Source organism: Paramormyrops kingsleyae, chromosome 14 (assembly GCF_048594095.1).
Source record: "Paramormyrops kingsleyae isolate MSU_618 chromosome 14, PKINGS_0.4, whole genome shotgun sequence".
Lineage (NCBI taxonomy): Eukaryota > Metazoa > Chordata > Actinopteri > Osteoglossiformes > Mormyridae > Paramormyrops > Paramormyrops kingsleyae.
Window position 1 is genome coordinate 21,741,256 of NC_132810.1, and position 14,173 is coordinate 21,755,428.

General features: G+C 41.9%; 3 protein-coding genes across 4 annotated transcripts; all 3 read right to left on the reverse strand.

The window, feature by feature from the left end:
* Positions 1 to 1,446: 1,446 nt before the first annotated feature.
* bmp2a (bone morphogenetic protein 2a) lies at positions 1,447 to 10,066 on the reverse strand. Of its 2 annotated transcripts, none has more exons than XM_023839134.2 (3): positions 9,970 to 10,066; positions 8,466 to 8,778; positions 1,447 to 3,840 (listed from the first exon to the last, which is right to left on the reverse strand). In XM_023839134.2, the coding sequence occupies exons 2-3, from the start codon at positions 8,650 to 8,652 to the stop codon at positions 3,002 to 3,004; spliced, it is 1,026 nt and encodes a 341-aa protein (XP_023694902.2). In that variant the 5' UTR covers positions 8,653 to 8,778; positions 9,970 to 10,066; the 3' UTR covers positions 1,447 to 3,001. The 2 variants fall into 2 exon arrangements, with proteins under 2 accessions (XP_023694902.2, XP_023694901.2); XM_023839133.2 differs by having other exon boundaries at positions 9,502 to 10,056.
* Positions 10,067 to 10,983: 917 nt separating this feature from the next.
* gdf3 (growth differentiation factor 3) lies at positions 10,984 to 12,388 on the reverse strand. The gene is made up of 2 exons (XM_023839343.2): positions 11,997 to 12,388; positions 10,984 to 11,846 (listed from the first exon to the last, which is right to left on the reverse strand). Exons 1-2 carry the CDS (start codon positions 12,343 to 12,345, stop codon positions 11,041 to 11,043), a joined length of 1,155 nt encoding a protein of 384 aa, XP_023695111.2. The 5' UTR covers positions 12,346 to 12,388; the 3' UTR covers positions 10,984 to 11,040.
* Positions 12,389 to 13,372: 984 nt separating this feature from the next.
* LOC140578324 (protein DVR-1-like) lies at positions 13,373 to 13,930 on the reverse strand (the record flags this gene model as incomplete). The annotated part of the gene is made up of 1 exon (XM_072698829.1): positions 13,373 to 13,930. A coding segment is annotated over one exon (558 nt), but the record flags the coding sequence as incomplete, so codon positions are not given.
* Positions 13,931 to 14,173: the final 243 nt, after the last annotated feature.

Consider the following 14,173-nt stretch of genomic DNA (forward strand, 5'->3'; position numbering starts at 1 on the left):
GAAGCCAAGGGGAAAATTCCCAAGAGAGGGCAGTGTATAAGCCTGGATGAGAGTATATTTTCCACTCACCCTCCTCTTAAGGTAAAGTTTACACATTTAAGCAGTAAAATCAAACCATTTAACTTGCAAGCACCTTACACCCCCCTTACTGGTAGCCCTGGAAGCAGCGCTGTGCGCTTTACTGCTGCTTCCTTTCTGATTTTGATTAAAACTTACAGGTTTGAGTCAGGATTAAGCAATTTGCTGCCTCCCAAAGTCAGTAAAAGACTCAGACATTGGCTACTGGCATCGCAGCAAAGCAATTTTGTAAGTGTATTTTTCATCACACCATGTGGTTGCGCCCCTATAGTGCAAATTCAGACCAGATGAGATCCCGGGTAATGATGATTAGCAAAATGGAAGGCTTGGGGACAAATTCTCTCCATGGTCTTTTCAAATTTTCAGATTTCGAACCGAGGACCAATAGACAGGCATGGCGCTTGGTCACATGACAGAAGTGGAGTCAGTAGCAGCTGACGGAAAGGAAATAACATCATCATTATTTAATGAGGTTATCAGTTACGAATAACGAGAAATTCAATTGAAACTATGTGGACAACCTTCAAAATAAACAATATTAAAAGTATCTAAAGCAATTTAATAATCTGAGCTATCTCACGATGGCAATACAAATGAGTCAACATTGGTGATCAGCTATCCATCAATAGCAAAACGGGTTTTGCAAATCATACTGCATTATATTCATGTACAATGTGTGAAATATTGAGATATTTCAAACAACAAAAATCTTGTGTATTTGTCAGGCAAACTGCATAGTTTCTATACAGACTATAGCAAGTGATCATGGCGGTTAATGCAGTGCAGTAGAAGAAAACTCTAGGCCATCATAGACTTGAGGGCATGCTGATTTTTCTTTTCTGTATTATTCATAATAATAAATATTATTATCCTCAGTATAAAAACTACGAACTATACTGCATATGACCATAAACCAGAAAGTGATCTTTGTTCTGGCTTTGTTTTCAATGACAAACGTCTAAACATGTTATGTGCCTCTGCCAAAGATAGCGTCGTAGCGTCGTAGCGTCGAATAAAAAACAACCAGTAAACTAAAGAAGTATTGACACAATTTAGCTTTTTTTTTAAACTCTGCATTCATGTACGTATGGCAGTTATTTCCAAGTCATTAGAGTCGTACCAAAACTTTACGATAACAGAGCTTAAGGATAAAATAAACTGAACAGTGCAGGCTTTGTAACGATATAAGATGCAGCTACATATCTCGTACACATAAAATGTGGTTATATTTGGTCGCTTGAAGTTCACACACATTTTACTTCAAGTGACAAGTACAAATACAACACACTGACTGGAAGAAGCGTCAGCAGTTTCACCAAAGAGGGACACATATTTTGTTCACATATTATTGTAGTTTACACAGAAGAAGCAGCAGATGCGTTATTTTTTATTAATCTCACTTTAGAGTTTGCCGATCTCTCTGAAAAAGACAGCAAGCCCTTTGATTTTGCGTCAAATCAGTTTACAGAAAGACAAAAGAAAAAAATACAGCAAAGGCTAGTACAGCATATCGTGTCAACAATGGTCAATTCAGCACATTTTATCATCTCCACAATTCAGACACCTTCATTCTGACTTGAAACATCCTCATTGTTGTTGATTCTTGTTCATACTTACACCCTTTCTCATCCTTCACCTTTACCTATCTTGCAGCTGGGTGGTTCATCCAAAGTTTACATTTTCCTGCATCTTTTCACTACTCAAATTACACATGAGTAAGCTAAACATCTGACTCAAAAGGTTCAAGATGAGCGTTTGGAGACAATTTTACTCCATCAAAGACCATCTGTTTTCATTAAACGAATATGTATTTAGGTATAAGAACCTGTGTTTTCCTGCCACATATGCAGCTATGTAGAATTCTGTGATTATCTAGCTAGCTTTTACTTGGGAACCTAGTCACTGTAACGCAACAACTATATAAAGTAAGTCCAATGATTACATACAATTACATGACGGAGACGTTAAAAGGGTTTACCTGATAATAACGAATAGCCCAGTTTTATTGTTTATGTAAGTCATAATTGCAAGTGATGTCGACGATTAAAGAACTGAGGACAGTAGATGAAGATGAGGAAATTTTAATTAAAGATGGGGGATTTTCAGCAAAGACTGGGTGGGGGGGAGGGGTGTTTAGATGAAAGTGTAGAATGTCCTGAAATGAACAATTAAATGTATGAGCCTTAAAGAGACGCATTTATAAATACAATCCTTACTCATCAGAGCCATAAAGACATTAGGCAGAATACATGGGTTTGAGACAAAGCGAACACCTCTCGCTCCACGAGCTACGATCCCGGGCGTTCAGTGTCAACGACTGCTTCTCACATTGCTTCCAGATAAGTGCATTCACATTAACGATGCTTTCACTGTTCTCTGTGCCTGCAATGACTCTCATAACTGTAATCCACGCTCTGCTCATGTCTTTGTCACATCCTTGTGGAGGAACGGACCATTTCATTCAAAATCACTGCAAAGATTATTGAATACCGTGTTAAGAACTGTCATATTATTTCTTTCCATTTCATAAGTGTACTTCCCTTAGCTATATGGTTTTTAGAATTATATTAAAGTCTTATGTTAATCTGTAAAAACCGATCACTCTTTTATAAAATCTACCATCTTAAAAGACAGACAGCTTACACACATTCTCAGAAACTATTATAAAATCCATATTTTTCCTCATGATAACATATAAATAGATATGAATTATTTACTAGATAAAGAAAGTTTAATAGAAATAAATACATATCTGATAATTAAACTTCATGAGTGGGATTTTGCCACTAAAAAAATGTACATCAGAAAAACATAATGATTAACTTGAAATATTTCTTATAAATATTTACTTTCCCAACTGTTTGTAACTGTGTGATGGACAGTCTCCTCCGGAAAAAAAAAAAGACATGTGATCATAATCTTTTCAACGACAACCACAGCCTTCAACCACCATGTCCTGATAGTTTTTCAGGACGACCTTCTCATACTCATCCAGGTACAGCAGGGATATGGGACTGAGTTCTGTTGGTACACAGCAGGCTCTGGGAATGTTTGTGTTCACTGAGTTGACTAGAGTCTGAACAATAGCATGATTTGTCGAGTTAAGGTGATCTGCAAGTGGGAACGGACACTCCCCATGGCAGTAGAAAGCATGGTATCCAGGGGGAGCAACTATCCAATCATTCCAACCCACGTTGATAAAGTCCACATAGAGCGAGTGCCGTCTACAACTGCTCTTATGCTTTCTCCTTTGCTTAGTTCTAGCTTGACGCTTCTCTCTGTTATGGAGGACATCACCACGGCCGTCGTGGCTAAAGGTCACCAACAGGGGCCTTATGTGAGGCCAGGAATTCTCGTCCTCATGTAAGGACCTGCTGATCCTTACATGCCTCCTAGCATCCCAGCCGGTGCCGTTAAGGTGGATCACCTCCAGGAGGAAGCCGTGGTTGGCGTGCCCTTCCTTCGTCCACCTCATGACGGCCGGGCTGACGTCGAAGCTCTCCCACTTGCTCGAATCGGGCTGCAGTAGCCTCGTGTCTAAAAGTCTTGTGATGAGCTCCTTAGAGCACGAGTCTGTCCTTAGAACCTCATAGACGTTGATGCGGTGAAAGGTGGCGCTAGAATTCTCTCCTCCCTTCATCAGGTCTCGGAAAATCCTCAGCTCTGCTGACGTGATGAGTTCCTCTTCGGGAATGGTGGTGAGATTGAAGAAGAACTTTTGTGCCGTTTTGCCACGTAAGCTGGAAAGAGCTTCCAAAGACTCTGACGGGAAAACGAAATTTGCATTGTTATCAAGTATCCATGCAATGCTCCACACCTGTTGACCTTCTAGTAACAGCCTAAACAGATTACAGGATATCAAAAGCAAATCTGATGCAATGTGAGTCATGAACCAAATACAATATACACAACAATGCTTATATGTTATATATTTTCAATTAGAAAACTGGGAAATCTGAAATTGGTTTTAATCTAGGGGGAGGCATGGAGATTAGCACTGTTGCCTCACACCTATTGGTCCAGGGTTTGAGTCCCCACCATGGCTTCATATGTCTGGAGTTTGCATGTTCTCCCTGTGTTGCTGTGGGGTTTCCTCTGGGTGCTCTGGTTTGTCCCCACAGTCCAAAAACATGTGGAGGATCAGAGGAGTTTCCAAATGGCCTATAGGTGTGAATTGTGTGTGACTGTGCTCTGCAATGGCTTGGCACCCCATCCCGGGTGTGTGACTGTGCTCTGCAATGGCTTGGCACCCCATCCCGGTGTGTGTGACTGTGCTCTGCAATGGCTTGGCACCCCATCCCGGGTGTGTGACTGTGCTCTGCAATGGCTTGGCACCCCATCCCGGGTGTGTGACTGTGCTCTGCAATGGCTTGGCACCCCATCCCGGTGTGTGTGACTGTGCTCTGCAATGGCTTGGCACCCCATCCCGGTGTGTGTGACTGTGCTCTGCAATGGCTTGGCACCCCATCCCGGTGTGTGTGACTGTGCTCTGCAATGGCTTGGCACCCCATCCTGGGTGTGTGACTGTGCTCTGCAATGGCTTGGCACCCCATCCCGGGTGTGACTGTGCTCTGCAATGGCTTGGCCCCCCCCATCCCGGGTGTGTCACTGTGCTCTGCAATGGCTTGGCACCCCATCCCGGTGTGTGTGACTGTGCTCTGCAATGGCTTGGCACCCCATCCCGGGTGTGTCACTGTGCTCTGCAATGGCTTGGCACCCCATCCCGGGTGTGACTGTGCTCTGCAATGGCTTGGCCCCCCCCATCCCGGGTGTGTCACTGTGCTCTGCAATGGCTTGGCACCCCATCCCGGTGTGTGTGACTGTGCTCTGCAATGGCTTGGCACCCCATCCCGGGTGTGTCACTGTGCTCTGCAATGGCTTGGCACCCCATCCCGGTGTGTGTGACTGTGCTCTGCAATGGCTTGGCACCCCATCCCGGTGTGTGTGACTGTGCTCTGCAATGGCTTGGCACCCCATCCCGGGTGTGTCACTGTGCTCTGCAATGGCTTGGCACCCCATCCTGGGTGTGTGACTGTGCTCTGCAATGGCTTGGCACCCCATCCCGGGTGTGACTGTGCTCTGCAATGGCTTGGCCCCCCCCATCCCGGGTGTGTCACTGTGCTCTGCAATGGCTTGGCACCCCATCCCGGGTGTGTCACTGTGCTCTGCAATGGCTTGGCACCCCATCCCGGGTGTGTCACTGTGCTCTGCAATGGCTTGCCCCCCCCCAACCCGGGTGTGTGACTGTGCTCTGCAATGGCTTGGCACCCCATCCCGGGTGTGTGACTGTGCTCTGCAATGGCTTGGCACCCCATCCTAGGTTGTTCCCTGCCTTGTGCTCATAGGCTCCTCCAGACCCCCCACAACCCTGAGTAGGAAAAAGGTGCTAAAGAAGGAATGGATCTACTTCAATCTAATTACTAGGACATAAAATTTAAGACTGCTTTACATGGTTTAAGTAATTGTTACCTTCCGTAAGAGAAATCCTGGAAAAAGTGACATCTATTTAAATTTTTTAAACTTAATGATCTGATTAAACCTCAAACGTTAATGATCTGATTCTGATTCAGTCATAGGATCCAAAACATTTGACCTCACTCTTTAATGGCATAATTTATTTTGCTATAAATTCTGTGTGAACTCATACAGCTTCGCAATGAATCACTAAACGCAAACACCTAAATGCCTTACCGTAAACATACTGCTACTATTTTCAGATTAGGTTTCATAGTAAAGGGTTATTAGCCACCCTTGAAGAATAAGGAACCTCACCCACCCCTCCAGCCTGCTTCTGGAAGCGGACACAGACTTGTAAACTGACCCGTCTCCATACAGGTTTGTTATGCTCTGCCAAAAACACATCTACTTAACACTGTTCAAACTACATGTGGCTATTTGGTGTATTACTCAATATTTGGGTTATACATTATTATCCATTCACTGTCCTTTAGGTGTTTGCACTTAGTGATTTCCCTTCAAATCTCCACCACTACCCTGAGGAGCTCTAGACAATAAACAGATTTCCTCTTGAGTGGTGCTACATACAAATGACTGATATAGCCTAAGGTTTTTCTCAAGAGCTATTAATGTGCTGTGATGATATTAAGAAGTCTCTGTCAGGTCAAATTCTGTACGTGGTTTTTAAATTACGGTGAATTCCTCGTGCCAACCTACTTGTAGGGTTAGGAATGAAAAAAAAGGAAACAAAAAATAGTCTTAGCAGTGAATATTTGTGTGAAAGCATTATCCTAGACACCAAGGAAGGTGACTACAATGGACTCACAGTCTAATAATTGCCTTGAACCCCATTCAACTTCCCATAGCTCAGAGTTGCAAGACTTAAGAGTAAAATGTTTGAAAGCTGAACAAATGATAAGCACGCATAACAGACGTCAAATGAACTATCATAATACCTGTGTGTGTGATTCTCTACAATTATATGATGAATGGAGGGTTAAGATATTGTTTGCCAAATACGACATTCACAAATTTCATTTAATGGAAAACAATTGTTTTTATGGAAACAATCACACAGACAGGCACAACCACCCTTAGTTGACTGCTAGATTTCCAGATGGTCCAAACATAAAGCCCTGATCTTCTAGATAAAAGGATGAAAGTGTCCCAACCTGTTTTGGATTGATATAAGAGACATATACAGTTGATGATTTTAGTAGAAATTTAATCTTAATCTATTAAATCATTAAGCAACGGTTTATTAACATTATTCCTTGGAATATAACTGAGCTGGGCCTATTTATTTACCTGTGAACGCTATATGAACCCAAAAAACCCTTCACAATGAGTTGCATTAATATTAGAGTTTGTAAATTACGCCTGCATGACACAGACAAAGCAAACTCCTCTATAAAACATATTTTCTCCTGTTAACCTTTCTTAAATAGGACAGAGACATGTACGGCTAAGGCCCACCCCGTTGATAATTTTTTGTGATAAGAACGTTACCGAATGTTAAGATTAAGGTATTGAAATGCTCAAAGTGTCCAGTGTTCCTGACGTTCCCAGAACATTATCCCACTGCTACAACTACTACTGCAACTAAGATTAATAACATAAAAGGAAATAAAGGGCATGGTAGGGCAGCAGATGTCGTTTTACACAAAGATCATAATAATACTTCATTATAAAATAATAATTTTTCAACATTAATTGCGCTAAAATTATGTTTAAATAATACTGTTATTGTACTGACATTGACAGGACCTTAAAATGTAAAACTTGGAAATAACGTCCCATTCTCGGCTAACTTTGAGAAGACCCTCAGATAACGTTGGCTAACGTTCTGGCAAAGTTCCCTGTGAGCTGGGCAGTTAAACTGCAACACTTAACATCACTGCTCTGTGACCAGACATTTACCTCTTTTCAAAAAAAAAAAAAAAAAAAAAAAGGGAAACTGCTAAACTGTTCGCAGTGAATTGACGCGACTGGTGACTGAATATGGCTAAATAAGAAGAATGTATGTACGTATTAAAATGGATATATCGATGAATGGAACGTAAAACGCCCGATAAATGCGCAATATGAATACGCGTTACATGCAACATCCTTTGCATGGCGAGCTGATTTGAGCATTTCCAGGAGTCATTAAGTAAAGCAGAAAATAAGCATACTTATACAAATACGCAGCTAACCACAAGCGCATAAAAGTCGCTATTGTTTGACTTATTTCGATTTTTTTTCAAAGGGAAAAAAACGGAAAATTGTCAAACGACAGATCTACTCATACCTCTTCAAGTGTTACCGACACTAACATATCAGGTCATTAACACCTGTGATTTTTCAGGAGTACCCCCGAAGTACCAGTAACCCAGTTTACTTGCCAATTAGGCTACTTAACCAGTATAAATAGTTAAGCTGCGCTCACGCGGTGTACGCTGTTTTTATTACTAACATAATAATGCTCTCGATACGCGCGTTACTCCGAATGAGTTCAAACAGATTAAAACATTCATTGTTAATAACAGGCTATATTAGTATTTTTTCCGCTTCATATTGAATCAAAGGAAGCATATAAGTTACCAGTGGCTGTTCTAGTGTTAAGTACGTATTCCTTAACTTCCAGTCTGCTAACTATGGAGTAGCCTGATGTAGCTATATAAGACTTTTTGTCTGTTATCTGTATTATATTAAATATTTAAAGGCTTGCTATTGTGGTTGCGTGATGTTTCTAGCTATTTCTGTAAAATTTATATAACATTAGTTAAACATACACTAACCAATCTGTCATTGCTAGAACGGTACAGATCTCCGGCAAGCAGTTTTTAATACACTGTAAAGGACGTCGATCAACAAATAAAGACAGACACGCACACCAACACATAGCCCGCGTAGCACGTAGTACTGAGTTTTTATCCTTAAAATCTTACCTTCGTGATAAAAACTCCTAATCGTATTGGCCCTGCTGGCAGAGCGCTCCGCAGTTTTTGCAGAGGACGATCTCGCCCTGTTCAGTTTCTCTTCTCCATTCCCCGAGTGCATTCGATAGAGGTCCATCATGTACTGCGGTACTACGGCGGACCGGCTGGGGTTTGGTCTCCGCTTCAGTCCGAACATGTTCAGCAAACGAAGCTCAAACTCGTTAAGGATATCCTCCGGGAGTGGTGGACTCTGGTGGCCCGATTCGCTATACCTCCGACGGCCCACCTCGGGGATAAGTCCTATTGACCCGCCAAGCAACACCTGAGCAAGCAGCAGAACTGTAAGGGCACGAACCCCGGAGACCATGATCAGTCTGTACTTAGGGAATGGCGAGCGAGTCGTCAGTGCTTGGATGCTGCTACAATATACACATCAGCAAGTTATATTTACGATGTTCTCTTGGAAGAATCCATCCTTTGAAAAATCACTTTAAACCAGCAGACCTTATCAGTTGGTCTCAATTGGTATAAGCTTGTCTGCAGTTAACCTAGTCACCACTATATGTATACGTACACTAACTGTAATAGTACAGTAACTACTTATGAAGCATAACTAACATATTACTTCAGATACTGAAAAAAACGATTTGGAATTGGACATGAAGTACTATGGTTAAATTGTCGTAACTTAAGCAACAAGTGCCACAACAGACATTTTTTTTCTAAGGAAAAAAAGGTTTAGAGCGAAGAAACACAACCTACCGCCTAAGTATACGTGACAGGATGAATCTGAGAAAGATAACGCTATACGTATGACATTATATAGTCTATATGTTTGCATTTACAAGACAAGTATTCGACTCCCAAAATCTCAAAACACAGCGGATAGCAGAGCACAGTGAATTATTTAGGCTACTATGAAATATTCTATGAAAAAGTTTTACGTTTAGTAGTTCCATACAGATAAAAAAAGATCACAGAATTACTAAGAGCCCGGCGGGTTTCCAATCGCGTCTCTGTCCATTGAAGAACAGCTGCACCTTACATTGTGATTCTCCCGAAATATTCTCCGAATGGTCCATGGAAGCTTTTCACACGGAAGAAAAGTGACTGTGATCATGAATGAGGAGAAGCTTTCCGTCTCTTGGCGTATTGTGCGATCATAAGCCGTGTCGGTCTTCTTAAAATGCCCTCATTATTCCCATACAAAGACAAATTGTCCACATAAAGTCAAAATGAGAACTCAGAGTTGGTTCAAGCGGCACCACTGTTAATTCCTAGGCTTTTCGCTTATTTCCGTAAAGCCTCCACAACACAGTACGCTCCTTTTTGTACAATCTCATCGGATAATAAGTTGGTCCGGGATGTAAATGTTGAGCCAAATTGTTGTAAAAGTATCCCTTGGCTTAATTGGCTCCGTTAAAACACGCCGGCACAGTTACATACTAATTTGGAAGTATCCCAGTAGGTTACATCACTATACGCGTTTTTATTAGACGAGGCGAACTTTTACCGTTTCCTTGACTTGGCGCAGGTTGCTTTGGTGGAAGTGAAAGGAGGCTTCTGGTTTTCACTGACGCGTTTTACTTGGCCGGTGATGTCATTGACGCAAGGCTGAACCCAAGTTTGTTTTATCCTGAGATGCAAAAGACTTAAACGTTCGAAGTAGTAAAATTGTTAAATCGTTGCATCTGTCCTTCGAAATAGGTCTTCACATCGTAACGGCAGATCATAAACGTTTAAAATCACAGCATCAGTTCCTGTAGTGCTTTTTTTTGCCCTAAACCCGTTTTAATATCAGAATACACTTCTGAAATCACAGAGAACTTGCATAAATCTACAAATTGAGATTGATGTAATTTGTGATTGATAGTAGACCCGTTTTATTAAAACACTGATAAATAGCTATTGCGCGGATAACATTTGGGCCTACCATAAATGACAACCCACAAAATACAGAAAATAAACAGCTTATTGTATTAAACAAGTAGCCTATGGAGTGGGGCTAACTATAATATTAGGTTCGGCAGATTGAGTTGCCGCGTTCTATCTACAATTAGGGTGTCAATAAATAATTTAAAGACAACAGGAGTCACATTGGATACATTTTCCAAGGACATTATTAGATGTTACTCAGATTTTGAGGTGACATGTTTAATTTCCGTTCGCAGGGTGTTTAGGTCTCTATAGTCTACTTTTGTTCTCCTGTATGCATTTTCTTGGAAAAAACCACGGTCAATTCCACTGCCTGTGAATTTCTGCAGCGTTCACAAGCTGGCACCAAACCCAGCTATTCCAATAGCCAGAATATGACATCTTACGCCTTAAATTTCAGCGGTTGCGTTGATAATCCTGCGGGCGCGTAAATTGGAATTTATGGCACCGAATAAAGAATTTTATATGCTAATCGCCCAAAAGTAAGGGCAGCCATAGGTAACCGCTATTTATAATCTATTTACAAAACACTGAGTTGGGGCTTGCACTAGAGCAAACATCGTTAAAGACGGGGAAAAAAAAAAAGACGAAATAAGTTTAAAACAACTTTATTGTTAAATTTAACCCCACCCCTATATAAGACATACATTCATCTACACCCACACTCGTCCACCACCATGTCCTCATAATGCCTCAAAACCACGTTGTCATTATTGTCGTAATAAAGCATAGAGATCGGGGACAATTTGATCGGGACACAGCACGGCTGCGGCGTCCCCTTAGGATTGAAGGAATGAACCAGGGTCTGCAATATGGCATGATTGGTCCCATTTAAGCTTTCGCTCAGAGGAAAGGGACACTCGCCGTGACAATAATTAGCCATGTAGCCCTGCGGCGCGATGATCCAGTCTTGCCACCCGACATCCTTGAAGTCGATGTACAAGCGCCTGGGTTTGCACACGCTGCTGGGCGTCACAGGCAGATGCTGTGCACTCCTCCTCCTTCTCGACCTGCACTGCAGGGGGTTTAGAGACACTGTCACCAAGGACGTGTGCAGCTCCGGGACCATCTCAAAGCCATGCAATATGGGGTTTACGGAGTTGGGGTGGAGCTCAATAATAAACCCGAAGTTTCTGCCCGGTTTCCTCCAGGTCTCTGCGATCTCAGTCAGGTTCAGGGTGACGGAACCAGGGATTAGTTGAATCGATCGAGAGAGCAGGAGCTTCCGACTGGATTCGTCATGTACTCCTTTTAACGCAGTCTTTAACACCTTATAGAGGTACATGCTAAATACCTCTACGCCTGCTTGTGGAAAATGATAGAAGGGATGTTTGAATTTTATTTCCAATTGCGCCAGAGTCAGCTGTTCCACCATCTCAAGCACAGATATGTTGAAGAACATGTGTTTCTCCACACAAGTTGGGCACTGGCTATTCGGGCCAGAGAATAACCCACCTACAGTAGGTGCATAAAAAAAAAAAAAAAAAACACACCACCAGTTAGGACCATTTACCTTAGATGTTACAATGCCTCTTAGCTGACTTTGTCAATTCCAATAGCATTAATTATAATTATCGAGGTAAGTAAGCAACAAAAGTATACGACCTTGATCTTGAAGGATTCGCACAATATTTCCTTGGACACCAAATTCTGGTACAGTACAGGGATCGTTTTGATGCGGCTCGGACTCCTGGGCTTTATTTTTCCTGAAGATCTTCCACAGGACTGAAGGTACTGGGGCATGATGCACTGGCTTCGGCCGACTTGAAAGACCAAGCGCGTTTAAAAATAATCGCTCCTGCACGCTGTCCATGCTTTCAGAACAAGCTGCCCCCCAAAATAAAACAACGAAAACGCCAATTTTCAGATTACTCATAGTAGAAAAGGCACACACGCAAAAACGTCGCATTTTCAGACCATTTCCCGTTATATTGCGCAAAATGTTATCAGTCATGTAACACTTCTTTAAACTGAACCAACCAGCGGTCGCAGCTGATTTATTAGCAGGTGCGAATAGTTTATTTCTGTTTCCCCACGTGTACGTAATTAATAAGGGTTCAGCAGCGTTGACAATTACAAATCGTATAAAAGAGGCGGAATCAGCGGGTCAATTCAATGTTAACAGGATTAGATGATGTAACGAGGTGTACATTTCTGAACTTATTTGTTACTGGGTGCTTCGTAGAGAGCGATTTCGAGGTTTAAAAATATGAACATTAAACCGGTTACTATCGGACATCTTGCAGTTTTTTTTTTATCGATAAAGAAATAAAATTCAGTAAAAATAAACGTAGAATTAATTTATGTGTTAAGATAGCATTTGTTTGAATACTTTGATCAAACACTTAAAACAGTTGCCTGCTTGTCACGGAAATATTTTAAACAGTTGACTGGTAATCATTTTTTTTTCCCAGTAAAAATCATTTAGAATTTTGCACAGTTGTTACCAATAATGTACCCATGGAGGTCAAATATTGCAATCGTTTCAGTTTCATTTAATAACAAAGTCCAGGTGTCATCCTGTCAAATTCCCAATTTCCATCCTTCTGTCTGGGACAGGCTCCAGGCCACCCTACTAGTTAAGAGGTTGGAAGATAGATGGATGGATGGATGGATCTATGATATGTTTCAATAAACTCGTCAAATAAATGAAACGACCAAGCTACCAGCAACTGAATCTTCAAATGAACCAAAGGATTTTCTAGGCCTAGACATCCCATAGGAGTGAACTATTGCAGTTGCTGGCTAATTTAAGTATTCTCTTACAGTGCATGTGTTTTCTTTTACAGCACAATAAAGGCTGGTTTTACTCTAGAAACCATCGAATGTAGCTGAGGCTCAGATACTCGTGAATAATCCCACATTCAGTTGGGATTGGCTCCAGGTCACCCTTCTGGATAACAGGTTGGAAGATGGATTGGATTGATTGAATAATTGATGACGGGCCAAATGAGGATATCCTCTTTTTAAAATACATACATTCACCTGCAATCACACTCATCCACCACCATGTCCTCAAGTTTTCTCAAGACCAAGAGGTCGTTGCCATGCGAATAAAGAACACAAGTCAGGGACAATTTGATCGGGACACAGCATGGCTGCAGCGTCCCCTTGGGATTGAAGGAATGAACCAGGGTCTGCAATATGGCATGATTGGTCCCATTTAAGCTTTCGCTCAGAGGAAAGGGACACTCGCCGTGACAATAATTAGCCATGTAGCCCTGCGGCGCGATGATCCAGTCTTGCCACCCGACATCCTTGAAGTCGATGTACAAGCGCCTGGGTTTGCACACGCTGCTGGGCGTCACAGGCAGATGCTGTGCACTCCTCCTCCTTCTCGACCTGCACTGCAGGGGGTTTAGAGACACTGTCACCAAGGACGTGTGCAGCTCCGGGACCATCTCAAAGCCATGCAACATGGGGTTTACGGAGTTGGGGTGGAGCACAATAATAAACCCGAAGTTTCTGCCCGGTTTCCTCCAGGTCTCTGCGATCTCAGTCAGGTTCAGGGTGACGGAACCAGGGATTTGAAAATGTTTTGTTAGTCAATACCAAGTTCCTAAGTTGAGATCCACAGAGACTAACTGAAGAATAGATAATTGAAGAAAATCACATACATACGTCAAATGTTGTCTGCAGTTATCTTTTGCTTTGCTAAACGGCATTGCTTTAAATTTGGGGCAATTTGTCTCAAAATGTAATCATTTCCAGTGCGGCACCCATACAATAACTCAAAAGTATAACTGCAAAGTTTGAAATGAATACTGAATACTGTCTAGATT